This window comes from Leuciscus leuciscus, assembly GCF_965113295.1.
Source record: "Leuciscus leuciscus genome assembly, chromosome: 1".
In the NCBI taxonomy this organism is placed as follows: Eukaryota; Metazoa; Chordata; class Actinopteri; order Cypriniformes; family Leuciscidae; genus Leuciscus; species Leuciscus leuciscus.
The window spans coordinates 57864313-57880212 of NC_138725.1; the positions used below are offsets into that span (position 1 = coordinate 57864313).

Genomic DNA, 15900 nt, shown 5'->3' on the forward strand with positions numbered 1-15900 from the left:
TGTGAGGTTTTCGCGTGCAGCCGTCATAGGCAGCCGTGCACGAGCGCAAAACCTCACAACACCAACCCGGTAATGTTTGGGCCTGAAATCGCTGATACAACCTTTAAGGCACCATGATACACAGCATCCAGGGAGGCAAGAATATAAGAAGGAGCATGCTGATACACTACATCCCCATAGTCGAGAATCGGTAAGAAAGTCGCAGACACAAGTTTCTTCCTTGCATTAAATGAAAAGCAAGACTTATTTTTAACCCTTTCATGCATGAATTATGAACCTCAGTCAGGATTTTTTTCCTATGTGTTTTTATTGCTCTTAGGGCATGAAAAACAAGAATTGATTTTTATTTAATTTTTTTTACAAATTTTTCAAAGAGATCTTCTGATGTCCACTTGAGTGGACAGCATGCGGTTATGGTTTAAACTTAAGATATACTATATTAAATATAAGACAATAATCAAACAGATAAAGTATGTGAATTTAACAAACTAATCAATACAATTATATTAAATCATGTGAAAACTATAAAATATATACAAAAACTATAAATGCAAAATATTGCAAAGGCTTCATACAAGTTGCACTTCGCGTATCTTTGATATCAGAACATGAGGACGTGATTCCATGTTCCTGTGGAAACCACTCAGATACTCCCTCCAGTGCACCAGAGTATGGAGATTTACCCTTATTAGCTGATAATTCTGATTATGTTCAAGATGGACATGCACATTTCTATCATAGCCCTCCTCTGAGAAAACCTAGCGATAAGTTTTTTTCAATCTCATCTGAAATGATCAGTGTTGGGGGTAATGCATTACAAGTAACATGCATAACGCATTCAGATTACTTTTTTGATGTTACAAGTAAAGTAATGTGTTACAAGTAACATGCATTACCTAATCAGATTACTTTTTGATCTAACAAGTAATTAACTACAAGTAACATGCATTACATAATCAGATTACTTTTTGATGTAACAAGTAAAGAAACGCATTACAAGTAACATGCATTACGTAATCAGATTACTTTTTGATGTTATGAGTAAAGAAATGCATTACAATAACGCACATTAAATAATCAGATTACTTTTTGATGTTATGAGTAAAGAAACGCATTACAATAACATGCATTACATAATCAGATTACTTTTTGATCTAACAAATAAAGTAATGCATTACAAGTGTCATACATTATGTAATCACATGACTTTTTTCGATGTCAATGAAAATTACATTCTAATAATACAAGTACATTTATTTACAGTAAAAAAAGTCACTGCAGATTAAGTTTTTAAGTTTTAAATTTCAAAAACAATATTCACAATATAATTATGAATTGTAGCTGAAATATAGCAATTGATGCATGACGTCCACTACAGTGGACGTGATTAATCAGAGTTTTCTCTCAATCTAAAATCAAAACTTGGAAAATTTTACTGTGATATGACTCATTAGATATTGCTTGATGCTGCAATATTTTTTTTTTTACCTACAAGAGTCTCCTAGGATAGAAGGAATGGGTGGATATTCCAGAGCAACTTGGCATGTCTGACTGACCCTTGGCCATCTTGGCTTGGAGGGGGAAAAGATCGAAACACAAAGGCTTGCCACTTGGTTGCAATTTATTCATGGATTTCATCCGGTCCCTTTCCACATGTGTATTAATCAAGCACAATGCAGTCTGCATTCATAATCTAGGTGCTTGATTTTATACACCTGTGGAAAGGGACCTGATGAAACCTATGAATAGGATGATGCACCAGGGTCCAATGAAGAGGCTGATGTGCAACCTTGCCATAAAAACCCGTGCAAATTCAAGAAAATGCTTTTTTAATAGCTGTCCACTGTTGTGACCACTATGCGTGAAAGGGTTAAAATAAAATCCTAGCTTCTTCTTTAATTAATGTGTGAATTAAAATGTAATGTGTCATCAATTATGACGCCCAGGTATTTATAATCTGACACTAATGTAATCAGTTTTCCTTGCAAAGTTCAGAGAGCAATCAAACTTCGGCGTTGCAACCCCTGTTAACATATGTATTTCCATACCTCTGTACACTTTGCTCGTGCAGATATCACACGTCATCAGCGCGTTCCGTAAGCCTAATGCAGAGTTGTAGGCAGTCCCCGACCGCCACAAACAAACAATAGCCACCTTTTACAGTTCCTCCTGAACCAAAACAAACGTATGCTGTTTTCATGCCGTAACTAAAATTACGAGATGGCAACCCGTGACGTTCTACCCGGGGCTGTTCACGTCCTCATCACTCAGATGTATGCGTTTCTGTGTCAACATATCATGCTTTGAAAGCTTATTGCTAAGCCTCTCCTAAATTGCCTACCCTACCTTTGATAGACCCATTAAATCCCACATTCTATGAAAACAATATAATTTGGCATCCCATTACAGAACACTTTAGAAACGAAACATTAAATGCACAAAATGTTTTTGTTGTCCTAATAAACTAACATATCATTAACCTAGATAAGTATAGCTACATTTCATACCAATTATCTAATCTATTGTCTATCCTACAATTACAACCGTTACCAAATGTGTTTTACCATTGGATAAGTGTTGTACACTAAACATTGTTTCAGGCCCATCTTGTACCCTTTTAATTTGAAAATAGGCCTATAGCAGCTGCATTTATCCTGACTTGAATGGTCAGAGGCAGGTATCAAACAAATCTCAAGTTTGAAGGAAAAGTGTCTTTATTAAAAGAAACATTTAAAATGTACCATTTAAACATTTTAATCTTAAAATTACACTTGGTCAAAACTCCGATTTAAAACGTACATTCACCACCACAAGCATATCAGTTCCTCTGTCTGAACAGGTGCTCGTTCAGCAGGGCCCACCGCATTCTACACAAGAGCAGAGCCCGCCTGACAAAACTCCCCACTTCCCGAGTCACTGGACCGAGAGCTTCACTCAGCCTCCTCCCGATCATCTGATCCTGAGGCGGAGGTTCATGAAGGGAAGCCTCTCCTTCTGCAGCCCAGCGCCCATTTCCCGCAGAGTCACCTGTGGTCGATTTCCAGTTATAGCCGTCCGATTGAATCTAAAGGACAAATGTGATTGTTCAGTTTTTTTTTACACCTTTCAATGTTAATGTGGAAAGATGTTACACACACACCTCTTCTGCGTCACACTTTGGATTTCTTCTCAGTGTTCTGGAGTTTCGCCACTATTTTGCGCTCGTGTCCACCGGGGTTCGGTCTGTTCGTGTTGCAACTCGCCTCCTTCTTCGTCCTGCCCTTGCGAGTTGTGCACTCTGTAATTAACAGAAAACAAGGAGTTCAAACTTAGAACCAACAAACATTATGAAGAACGTCGAGCATGAACGAACGCGATTAAAGAAATGGCCTAATCAGTGTTGCCAGATCCCCAAAAGCCGCCACTGCGGACTCGACTCTCAAAAAAGCCTACTTTACGTAAAGTTCATAAAAGTTTGAGTAATAATTATTATTACAACAACTATAACGCTCTTGACAACCTACCGGTATAACGGTCTGTTAAGTTATAATATTCATATTCATCGTAGTAGCGGTCCTCAAAGGTGGTCGGTTCAATGTTTTTCACCTCAACGTGGTTACTCATTTTGACAGTGAATAGCGAAACTAGAACTTCAGGAGCAAGAGTGGATAAAGACGACCAGAAGTTTAGCTCTGGAAAAAAAATCGATGTTGCGTTAGCTGTTTCTACGTGTCTTCTTTCTTGTCCTCCTCGCTCGGTTCAGCGTTGTTTACAAGCCTGCAAGTGGCCGTCTTTTAAAGACGTGGCTCCGCCTTCGTTTCCTTCAGCTCCCCGCCTGCGGCCTGTGGATGGGTCAACATAACCAGACTACCGAAAGTTGCATCAGATGCGAGTTAATGTTTGATCAGTAGACCTCACTGCCAGACAGGATGTCCTTCAGAGCAGATGACATTGTTCTTGTTTTTGTTTTGACTTGCACTTTTGTTTGATATTTTTTACTTGATAAGATCTCAAAACTTAGGTCTACCTGACAAATGCTGTTATTCTTTATTTCAGTCAAAATAACTTTTTTTTTTTAATTTTCAGTTTGGCCTTGTCTAACATCCATATTTTCATTAACTCTCCCTCTCTCTGAGTATATTTGCTTATCTGAGAAAGATTAGAAAGATTAGATTAATTCAGTTAATGTTTGTCTCTCTGTGTTATTTACACCTGACTTTGTGTTCAGACTTCTCACGTCCCTCTGTGGACTGTGACCCGTTAACCTGCTTCTCTGTTTTAAAGGAAATATTTTGCACATTTGTCTTTAGGGAGTATGCAAGGCTCATTTCAATAGCCTTTTGTGTGAATGTCTATTTACATTTTCTTTTAGTTTGCTTATTCGTTGTTGGAGATCTGATTATTTTGTCAATACAGCCTAATTTGACTGACTATTTGGGAAAATAGTTTTTGGATTGCACATGCTGGTAGAAACAGCAGAAGAAATGTCTTTTGTCTTTATTGTAGTGTACCTTTGGTTAGATTCACAGTGTCCTATCCTCTCTAATTCAGTTTATTCTCTTTGTCAGTGGTGCTTTTGTGCTATACAGCTATACAGACGCATTAAACATGTGTGTAACCAAGCATAACAAACTGCATACAGTGAGTTCTGTCATCAGCACAGAGGATCATAGGATGCAATCTGCCACAATTGGCAAAATCCACATCCTCCACTGGCAAAGCAAAGCCCAATCCATCATTCAAGATTCTCTGCAGTCCGGCTGCAAGCTGTTTTGTTCCTTGCCGTCAGGCAAACGTTAGCACCATCAAAGCAAAGACTAGCAGACTAAAGATTTCACCCTGTAGTTTATAGACTAAATAACATTAATAGGACATGTTCAAAGTTGCTGGTTAGCATGCCTATGCCTGCTGGCATATGTCATATACATCCAACAAGCACACGATTCAGAGGGCAAAAAGCCTTTCGCCACAGCCATTCAAAAGGCTAAATTAATTTATAAAATAAATTAATACTTTTGAACTTTGTAATGATCAAATAGTCCTGAAAAAATGTAGGTTTCCACAAAAATATTAAGCAGCACGACTGTTTAATAAAAATAATGTTTCTAATATGCTGATTTGCTGCTCAAGTAACATTATTTCTTATTATCAATGTTGAAAACAGTTGTGTACATTTTTTTTCAGGATTCTAAGATGAATAGAATGTTTTAAAGAACAGCATTTATCTCAAATATTTTGTAGCATTATAAATGTCTTTACTGTAACTTTTGATCAATTAAATGCATCCTTGCTAAATAAAAGTATTGAATTCTTTCAAAGAAAAAAAATTCTTTATGAACTTTATCAACATTTTGAACGGTAGTGTGTAATGTTACAAAAGATTTCTATTTCAGATAAATGCCGTTTGTTTGAACTTTCTATTCATCAAATTCATATTTTACTCAACTGTTTTCAACATAGACAATAATCTGAAATGTTTCTTGAGCAGCAAAGCAGCATATTAGACTGATTTCTGAAGGATCATGTGACACTGAATGAGTAATGATGCTGAAAATTCAGCTTTGACATCACAGGAATAATTTACATTTTGAAATATATTAAAATTTAAAAACAGTTCACAGTATTAATTACTGTTAATAAAAAAGGACAGATTTTTGGATCAAATAAATGTCCTAAAAATCTATATATATTAAAAAAAATACTTCTTACCAGTATTTGGTAGCTTAAAAAATATGTTTTATACAAATAATAAATATAAAGATAAATACTTTTTTTTTTTTTTTTACAGTCATTCATCTTATTTTTTGTTGTCTATACTAATATGAAGTCATCATGTATTTATTGTTTAACATTTGTTTTTACTGACATGCTCATCTCTGTTTGCACTCCATTGCACAAGCACATAAAGTTCTTTAGTCATCCCAGTGGAATCTGGCAGAGGTCTGCAGTGGATATTTTTGGGCAATGTCGACGTTTACAGTAAGACTCCTGTGGTTCTGTGCTGTTGTAATGAGAGAGTACGTGTACAACAGATTCGCTTTTTCTACTGTGCTCAAATGTTCCAAGATGTATTCTTTGGTTACCAGAGTGCATGAGCTACGTGAGAAATGAGTGAAGCGAATACTTGGCAAAAAATGACAATGTTTCTTCTTCCAAAGCCACAAACAATAGGCTATTGAATGTAGCACACGGGTAAAACCCAATGCACTACAATGTGTTTCTCTTTTTTCTTTCTGTCTAAATAGGGCTATAGTTCTTTAACAGAGTTGATTCTGTTTTCTCTCATAAAACAAAACCTTTTATTCTCCATAATCTATTTAATGTTTTGCTCTTTTAGTACACATTCTTCTCTTTCTCTTCCCCTGTTTGCCTTGCACTGTTTGCCTTGGCTCTCAAATTAATATCATGTGAGAGTGCAGCGTGCTGTACAGTAAATATTTACAAAGTTATTGGCTGAGCCAACATTCATTCGACAACATAACAAATTTCTTCTTTCTTCTTGCCAGACCAGGATTTCTGTGCTAGATAAACCACCACTTATCTCCGTCTGTCTGTTTTGTTTTTCACCCTCCCCTCAAAGTGTCTCTGTTGAAAATTAACTCCATATTATCTCATCGTTCACAGCCTTTGGACGCAGTAAAGAGCGGGTCAGATATATGAGGGCTTATTACTTTCTGAATGATTTGTCTCTTTCATTTCATCTTTAACAGTTGCTCCCCCCATATGGTCTCTTATATGTGACGTATTTAAACTCTCTCTGTCCTCACTCTCTCACGATGGTACTTTTTTCAAAGTTGGTTTAAGTATTAAACATAAATAACACCAGCTAAATTGTAAAATAAAACATTATGGCAATAATAAAACATTCATATTTTAAAAATAAATGTTAATATAAAAAATTAAGCAATATTTAAAGATTAAGAACAATCCCAAAGACAACCTGATTAAACAGTGAAAATTCTGCATCTAAACATAACCCTATCTAGCCAAAAATATGTGAGGTTAATGTGGTGATAGTGATGATAATGATGAAGATAACTCGTGATGCTCTTTTGTTGCACATTACATATTATCTTTAGGCTATCATGTAATGTGCCCAAATTGGTAGCAATTGGTAACAATTGGTAGTTGTTATTTATCTCTCTAAGGACTGGTTTCACAGACAGGGTTTAGATTAAGCCAGAATTAGGCCTTAGTTCAATTAGGGCATTTAAGCAGCTTTTATAAATGTGCCTTAGAAAAAAACAGCAAAAAAACCAAAACATTTCTGGTATCCATTTTGAGACGAAACAATGGCACTGGCATATTTTTAGATATGCCAATGCAAGATGCGTTCAGTTAAAACATCTCAAACATTAATTTGATGACTAGTCCCCACTCCCCACTCAGTAGTTATTTTTCAATAAGGCGTTTTGAAAACATGCCATGAAGTTTGTCCCCTCAATGTGTCCGTACGAGGCCTAGCTACAGAGCTATCCAATCAATGCAAAGCGAAAACAAATCCTAAAATTCGTTAAAGAGAGCGAAACTATAATAAATAAATGGTTTTCGATCATAGTTCGTGTACTTATACATAAGGTGATTCTGGAGAGCATCGCGAAACTGTGTGTTTGAAGGTGAGATTGACGCTTTTCTTGCTTATCTGTGCGCGCGGAGGGTGTGATCTGAGATCCATCCAGTCCATGGCGCTCTATTATGTATGTAGATTTGAGATAAATAAAATAAAAACACGTAAACCTAAATGCATTAATATTAGAATGAATGCATTATAGCAACATTATCTTTGCTTTGTGCTATGTGCGCGGTGGTGCTGTTTAAGGTTTAAACCGTAAAGTGGAACATAATGAAAATGGGTCAAAACACATAAACACATAGATTTGATATATAACTGGAATAACTTTTTTCTTGCAGATACAATGGCTTTAGTTTCAGCAGACACCAAAATCGCAGAGTTGCTGAATGAGCTTCATCAGCTTATAAAGCAGACTCAGGTGAGGACTACTCTGTTTCTCATGCATGATCACTGTAGTTTGGTTATAAATGTATAACATATAAATGTTTCGGGAAACACCCCGTACCTTCACCCAGTATTTATACACTAATCTCTCTTAAATACACAGGAAGAGCGATCAAGAAGTGAGCACAACCTTCTCAACATCCAGAAAACACATGAAAGGATGCAGACAGAAAATAAGAGTAAGACATGTTTTCCTATTGCATTGTCTACAATCAGAATTTTTTCAAGTGATAAAGCATGTTATTGTTTTCAAACTGGATCTCTCTCATATTTATATATTTGAATTTTATTTCTTGTCTGATATCTCTGTTCCATACTAAAACTGTTAATATCTTTCTCCTCAGCTTCTCCATATTATAGGACAAAGCTGAGGGGTCTTTACACTACAGCTAAAGCTGATGCTGAGGCTGAATGTGGGTAAGGCTGAGGCTGAATGACTATTTCTGCATTTGGTTTAATGCAAAGTATGCATTTTCACTGTGAGAAATACGTAATGACCACAAGATGATTTATCAGGTGATCTGTTCTTGACTTTATCTTTTTCTGTGTTGACTATTTGTTTTTCTTCTCACATGAAACATCTTGAACATCTTGTGATTATATAGCCCCATCTTGTGGTGATTTTGCCCAAGGCTTTCAAATGTGTTGACTGGAAAGACAGACTTTTAGAACATTTATTAACCCTATAAGCCTAGCCTACTTCATATTTGGTACTCAAATTTCTAAAGGCATGTTTAGAGGAATGTTTATTTATTTCTCTCAATCGTCACTGTATTGCATTGCATTCTATGTTTTGCCCCCTACAATAAAAAAACTACAGAGCTTTAATTATTAAACTAAGTATTTAAATGTCACCTTACTAAGACATACATAGAGTGACATCTGATATTTATATGCTTTTTACTTAAATAGATTTCTTTGATTTACTTTACAAGCGATTAGAATTTCATCTTACTTTTTTGGCCATATAAATATCAGCAATGGCATATTTTTGCTAAATAAGCAAAACTGAGGTGTTTTTGCCTCCTTTAAAGTATGAACTGCAAATTCTGCTGTAGCAAATATGAAACTCAACACACACTAAAAAACACATATGCAATTTTTTTTTATTTTTTTTCCCTAAAGGTTCAATAAACGTTTAAGAAATGATTGTTTTTTTATGTCAGGTGTAAATGATCAGATTTATCTGCATCCCTCCCACAGTATACTTCACCGGGCACTTGACAAGATTGCTGAAATTAAATCTCTTTTGGAGGAAAGACGGATTGGTAAGTTTTGGATGTTTGTAAACTTGTGCATTTGTACAGTTGTGGAAGCTAATCGACCCCATCTCTTTCTGCAGCTGCCAGGATGGCAGGAGTGTACAGTGACACCGACCCACCCAGGAAGACCATGCGCAGAGGTGTCCTGATGACCTTGTTACAACAGTCAGCCATGACCCTTCCTCTTTGGATTGGCAAACCTGGCGAGAGGTACCATTCAGTGTCTCGTGGTTTATCTCTTATGTTCCCTTCGTTTTAGAAATGGTCATTTATTCAGTGAATATTGAGTCAAAATGATTGTTACATTTCACTAATTCATACCTGTCTTACTCCTTCAGTCCACCACCACTGTGTGGCGCTATACCAGCGAGCAGCGACTATGTGGCTAAGCAGGGGGACAAGGTGGCAGCACGTGTGAAGGCTGTGGATGGTGATGAACAGTGGATTCTTGCGGAAGTCGTCAGCTACAATCACTCCACTAATAAGTAAGCATCTACCAGTTGATCTCCAGTTTGATCTGTTTATTTATATTTACTTGTAGCTTTAAAACCTGATGGTTTGAAATGATAATGTAGCATCATGATGTTATCTTTTATCAGGTATGAAGTGGATGACATTGATGAAGAGGGTAAAGAGTAAGTTCAATGCCATTTAAAAAAAATAATATTCACCCACATCTACATCTTTTTAAATATTTTTTAATTAATACTTTTATTCAGCAAGGACACATTCAATTTATCAAAAGTAACAGCAAAGACATTTATAACGTTAAGAAAGATTTCTACTTCCAATAAATTATGTTGATTTTAGCTTTCTATTCATCTAAGAATCCTAAACATTTGTATTATGGTGTTCACAAAAAAAGCTGTACAATTTGGATAATAATAATAATAAATGTTTCTTGTGCAGCAAATAATTAGAATAATTTTCTGAAGGATCATGTGACACTGAACACTAGAGTAATGATGCTTAAAATTCATTCAAATATGTTTAAATTGTAATAATATTTCACAACATTACTGTTTTACTGTATTTTTTTTTTATCAAATAAATGCAGGATTCTTTCAAAAAACATTTACATTTTTTTTAAACTGACCCCAAACGTTTGAACTGTAGTGTAATTCCAGGAGTGCTTTAAAACAATCTATGACCTGTTCGTTGTTCCTCTTTTTTTCACTGTCTCATTTTCTCTTTTATTTAGGAGACACACGTTGAGTCGGAGAAGAATCATTCCTCTCCCACAGTGGAAAGCAAACCCAGAGTCCGACCCAGAAGCCCTGTTCAGTAAAGATCAGCTGGTGCTGGCCCTCTATCCACAGACCACTTGCTTTTACAGAGCTCTGATCCACACGCCGCCACATCGGGTGAGCGGAACAAGAATGAAAAGAGTTAAAAGACAGAGATGTTATCACGATTTCTAAAGATGCTTCTCTAAACCCTCATGGGATTAATGTTGATAGTCTTAGAATATTTCTTGACTTTTATTATGGGTTTTATGGCATCACTGTGTATGAGTAGAAGAATAATAGATTCCACACAATATGACACGTCTCACTTCTTTTCCAGCCCCAGGATGACTACTCAGTGCTGTTTGAGGATACATCTTATGCAGATGGCTATTCTCCACCTCTCAACGTTGCTCAGCGATATGTAGTTGCCTGCAAAGAGAACAAAAAGAAGTAACAGAAATATAGAACAATGGGACATTATTTGCAAAAAGACCCTGCATGATTGTTGTGATTGAAAGCAAGATATTGAGCATCCATTCTGTTTTTATGTGCTTTTCTCCTCTTTTTCTGTTATCATGTATATAGTGTTGGTATATTTTCTACTGCATCTTTTGTATGATGTTTTTTGTGGATCTGGATACAAAGAGACCAACTGCAAGTGAATTGTGCTAAAAGAAATAAACCCTTTACATGTGAATGAAAGGCACACACATCTATTCTCTGTAATTTATAAAGGCAGAGTGATGCATGCTTTTAAATGTTAAAAATATATCTTGAAAAGAGCTATATAACACCACAGATATCCAGGGCCACACATTATACATAAAGTTGTTGTTTTTTCTCATATTCTTGTTGAATATTGAATTGCATCCTTGTTCTCGTGGTGCATTACATTTTTGAAAATGAACATTACACCCCTCCTTCTAGAGTAGACCTTTTCTCTAGTATTTTCATTCTATAGGCCTAATACAATACTTTTAGTATTGTATTATAGAATGAAGCTGTTATTGTAATTAAGTAATTTACGTCTCGAAATAAATAAACAAATCACCATATCTTACTACATTTTTTATATTCACCGCATTAATAAAAGAATCAAGCGTTTAAATGGGTGAAAGTGAAGACTTATCAATGGAGTAAAGTGCGCAGTTAGTAACCGAGGCTTTGTTCTGTGACGTCACGCCGACTAGCCTAGTGTGCGCATGGTAATGAGCGCGCGGAAGCGGACTATGGCTGAAATGGTAAGATCTTTTGTATAACATTTATTCAGGATTAAGTTTAAAAAGTTATTGCTACTCTGTACATTTTACATGGACACGACGTTTGAAGAGTTCTTGTCAGAAAACGATCTGAATATGTAATCTATATAACGTAACTGCCTGTCGTGTTGTGAAATAGCACCGCTGGCTAATCAGTTGTCACATTGATTAATGTAAGTTACAACAACAACAACAACAACATCATAGAAAATGTAAACCAGTTTCAAAGGTTTTATTCAAGTAAATGTGTAAGGTTTAGCCTCAAGTTTGCTGTAACGTTTCTCAGAGAATTTACATTATTTAGCACTGGTTTCAGATTTTTCATACGGTTATGTTTACATTCAAAACCCATAAATTAACTTAAATCAGCCTCATTTGGGGTTATTAATAATGCTTAGGTCCTTTACACATTGTTTTATCCGGTTTACCGAACAGTTTCGACTGTAGCTGTTACACAAGTCAGTGCAAAACAAACCAGGCAGTTTGTTATTTCGCTTATGTTATGATTAGACAGTTAACAGTTATCTAAATCTATTTTTACCGTTATAACTCCTATTGAAACCCAAAATGAGATTAAATGGGAAATATGTTGTCCTGTTCTCTCAATTCCAGGTATCAGACAGTGTCGGGGATAAGAGTGTTCCTGTTTCAGACCCTCCAAAACAACATCCTCCCAAACGCCGACGCATCATCGACGCCTCGTCCATCACAAACGTTCCTGTTTACTCCAACAAGGTGAGTGTATCTTGCCTGCTTAACATCAGAGTCAATGATGGCTTGAAAAATATAGTTGATGACCTTTACCACATGTTTTAAAATATGACTGTAATCTAGATGCATTGGAATGGATGTGTTGCAAGGTGCAAACAAAGGTGATTCAGATGTTATATTATTGTGTTTTAGGTTAACAGCTCCTTAAATCTGAAGCCAGTAACCTTCAAAAACACCAGTCTCACAGGTATCAAAACTTTCGGACCACTGTTACCTCTGAGTAAATCACATTTTATACACTAACGTTCAATTTTTTGGGGGGGTGAGTGCTTTTGAACTTAACATTAATAAAAAAAATCCTGAAAAAAAGTATCACTGTTTTCAAAAAAAAATTACAAATCAAGCAGCACAACTGTTTCCAGCAATGATATTGAAAGAAATGTTTCTTGAGCAGCAAATCATCATATTAGAATGATTTCTGAAGGATCATGTGACACTGAAGACTGGAGTAATGATGCTGAAAATTCAGCTTTGCCATCACAGGAATATTTGTGAATATTTCACAATATTACTGTTTAACTGTGTTTTTTGATCAAAGAAAATCTTACCAACCCCAAACACTTGAATGGTTGTGTATATCTTGCATTTATGTAATACTTGCTTCCTGTGAGTGAAGGTTTCTCATTACTTGTAGACTCTTTATTATAGATATTTATCATTTTGCTAGTAGGATTAATCCAATGGCATCCTCGCTGTTTTTATTTACCATACCAGATGAGGAAAAGGGTGGCCCTCTTTGGTCTCCTTCCCCACCCCGTGCAGTGAAACGGCCAATCACCATTGATCTGAGTGGCTCAGAGGAGGAGCCAGAACAGAGTGAAGCTCAGTAAGTACACAGACTGACTTCAGTGTAGTTTCTTTAGTTTAGTTTCTCTTGGAATATAAAAAATGTGTCATTATGCACCCAATATAAATGTTATTTGTTTTTGTGACAGCTGCCTCAAAAATCGCTTCTTGACATCCAAATGAATCATATGTTGCGTTCATTCCAAGTTGTAATTACCGTTTTTTCGAGATGACAAGACGGGACTTTTTACTCTGAGCTGTTCATGGAATCGGAATTATGCCTTTCTATGGTAAACGCCTAATAAATAAATGTGTATATACAACATATAACGCCTAAATGAATGCAGCGGTCACATGGTGCAAGTTGGAGCTCTACGATAATTACGAGTTCTACGAGGACGTAAATGCTTCTTACAAGTTGGAATCTCGTAATTACAGTAATTATCACATGGGGTGAACGCACCTATAGCTAGGCCAGTTAATCAGCTGATTGATTAGCCTACTCAAAGCTGTGTCCTTTCATCTAATCATCATCTTCCTCACCTTTAGAGAAATCATTCGTTCTCCCTCTCCACCCCCACCACCATGTAGCCCACCAGTGAAACAGAGCAGACGAGCAAACCCAAAAATGCGGTGAGTGACATCTCAGTGATGAAGAATACATACTTGTCCTGATCTCTCTTTTAGACTGATCTTCTTTTCTTTTGCAAAATTGAGTGTTTTAATTCTTTCATGACATTCAATAATTACCTTTCAAGGAGGAAACAGAAATGAATAACAATATTAGAAGTAGTGAAATGAACCGCTAGTAAGGCCAGAGATGAGTAAACAGGTTTGACATTCTCTTGTTCTCTTTCTCCCTCTCTGTTCCAGAGAAATCAACAGGAAACTGAATGCGATCGGCTCTCTCGTGTGTCTGTCCCCTGAGCCTCGAGAACCTGTCATTGAATACAGAAACTCTCCATCTCCTGTGAATGACTTGGATGATGATGATGACATCATCATCATTTCTTCTGACAGCAAACAGAAAAGACGTCCCCTGAATACTGAGGGTAGAGACTCTGCGCGAGAAATTTCACTAAAATTCCGCTGCCGAACAGAGTTGTACAAAATCCCAATACTCTCTGTAAGTGGAATAAACACTTTTTTTTTTTAGGCACATTTGTTTGGAATAATAAAAGTATATGAATACATTTACCTTTTTATTTAAGCTGGCAAATTAATGTTTTTAAATTTGACTTGGACTGTCATTAAATAAGTGTCTTTCGATTGCAGACGGCTCCTTTGAGTAAAGCTGTGGAACAGCTGGCCATCAAACTCAATGTCTCAACCAGCCAAATTCTGTTATTAAAGAAAGATATAGATCTCCCTATTCACTCGTCTGTCAGTGAGCTGGGTCTCGGCATAGCTGACATTATAGGTAATAGAAAACAGTGGGAATTTTGAGCTGAATTCATTAGCATGCATCACAAGTGCATTTATTCCATTGTTTTTGAATGGATCCTTTTGAATGTTTTTAATTGGAAACATTCTATAAATTACACTTCCTGAAACCTTCATGCAAATCCTTTTTGTACCTTCTGTCTCTTCCAGATTGTGTAGTAACAGAGAATAAACAAGAAGTGAGTGACAAACGTAATCTTATTACTTTGCGACTGCAAGGCAAAGAGAAAGCGTCTGTGCAGGAGTATTCCCTACAAAAGGTCTGTCTTGTATGCCTTTTTGGATGTTCTTCTTGTGCCTTTGTGCAACTTGTGTTTTTGTGAAGGACATTTAGTGCTCAACTGTCATTGTTCTTTTTTTAAAGAATGCTCCTCTAGGGTCTATCCTATCTCAGTATGTCTCTGGTATGGCTGCCAGTGCTAGTAGGAGGGCTAAATTTCTCTTTGACGGGTCAAGGGTCACACATGATCAGACTCCAGCTGACCTGGACATGGAGGATGGTGACGTCATTGAAGTCTGGGTCTGAACGACGGACGCTATTGATGTTGTTGGGAGTTCTGTACTTTCTCAACACCATGTTCTGTATGCAATGAGGAAGAAAAAGATTTGTAAAGGATGTCTGACATTTGTTTAAACCAGGGGTAGGCAACGTCGGTCCTGGAGAGCCACTGTCCTGCAGAGTTTAGCTCCAACCCGGAAAAAAACTCACCTGCCTGTAGCCTCATTGACTAGCTGGTTCAGGTGTGTTTGATTAGGGTTGGAGCTAAACTGCAGGACAGTGGCTTTCCAGGACCGACGTTGCCTACCCCTGGTTTAGACCTTTATCACTTGTGCTGAAAAAACAGACCACAGACAAATGTTTTAGTTTTTTTTAGGTTCCATGAACAGCATACATTTGACTTATGTTTGAGGACATGCAAAAACAATATAAATCCGTTTTACACTGTGTATATACACCAGATTTATTTAAAAATAGATTTTTTTAATAAAAAAAAAATTATTGAATGGAATATAATAAAATGACAAATTTGTAATATGTTTTTTTGTTGTTGTATGCAGTACTTGTGTCACTAGAATTGGCTTTTAGGGGCATTTTACTTTTATGAGAGCATACTATTAAAATCTAGATGAAAAAAATCTATGAAACAATATCA

The 15900-nt window shown here is 36.4% G+C and overlaps 3 protein-coding genes across 4 annotated transcripts; 2 read left to right on the forward strand and 1 right to left on the reverse strand.

Moving 5' to 3' along the window:
* Nucleotides 1–2691: 2691 nt before the first annotated feature.
* nupr1b (nuclear protein 1b) lies at nt 2692–3757 on the reverse strand. Its single transcript, XM_082145241.1, has 3 exons — nt 3504–3757; nt 3140–3277; nt 2692–3064 (listed from the first exon to the last, which is right to left on the reverse strand). Exons 1-2 carry the CDS (start codon nt 3601–3603, stop codon nt 3150–3152), a joined length of 228 nt encoding a protein of 75 aa, XP_082001367.1. The 5' UTR covers nt 3604–3757; the 3' UTR covers nt 2692–3064; nt 3140–3149.
* A 3654-nt stretch (nt 3758–7411) lies between these two features.
* Nucleotides 7412–11199, forward strand: sgf29 (SAGA complex associated factor 29). 2 transcript variants are annotated; one of them, XM_082146709.1, is made up of 10 exons: nt 7412–7595; nt 7891–7970; nt 8100–8175; nt 8341–8413; nt 9200–9264; nt 9339–9468; nt 9597–9743; nt 9858–9893; nt 10460–10622; nt 10825–11199. In XM_082146709.1, exons 2-10 carry the CDS (start codon nt 7896–7898, stop codon nt 10939–10941), a joined length of 882 nt encoding a protein of 293 aa, XP_082002835.1. In that variant the 5' UTR covers nt 7412–7595; nt 7891–7895; the 3' UTR covers nt 10942–11199. The 2 variants fall into 2 exon arrangements, with proteins under 2 accessions (XP_082002835.1, XP_082002836.1); XM_082146710.1 differs by lacking the exon at nt 7412–7595 and adding an exon at nt 7653–7676.
* Nucleotides 11200–11608: 409 nt separating this feature from the next.
* On the forward strand, nt 11609–15784 carry nfatc2ip (nuclear factor of activated T cells 2 interacting protein). The gene is made up of 9 exons (XM_082146696.1): nt 11609–11728; nt 12359–12481; nt 12650–12704; nt 13232–13343; nt 13853–13936; nt 14177–14429; nt 14579–14723; nt 14897–15006; nt 15111–15784. The coding sequence occupies exons 1-9, from the start codon at nt 11690–11692 to the stop codon at nt 15270–15272; spliced, it is 1083 nt and encodes a 360-aa protein (XP_082002822.1). The 5' UTR covers nt 11609–11689; the 3' UTR covers nt 15273–15784.
* The last annotated feature ends 116 nt before the right edge of the window (nt 15785–15900 follow it).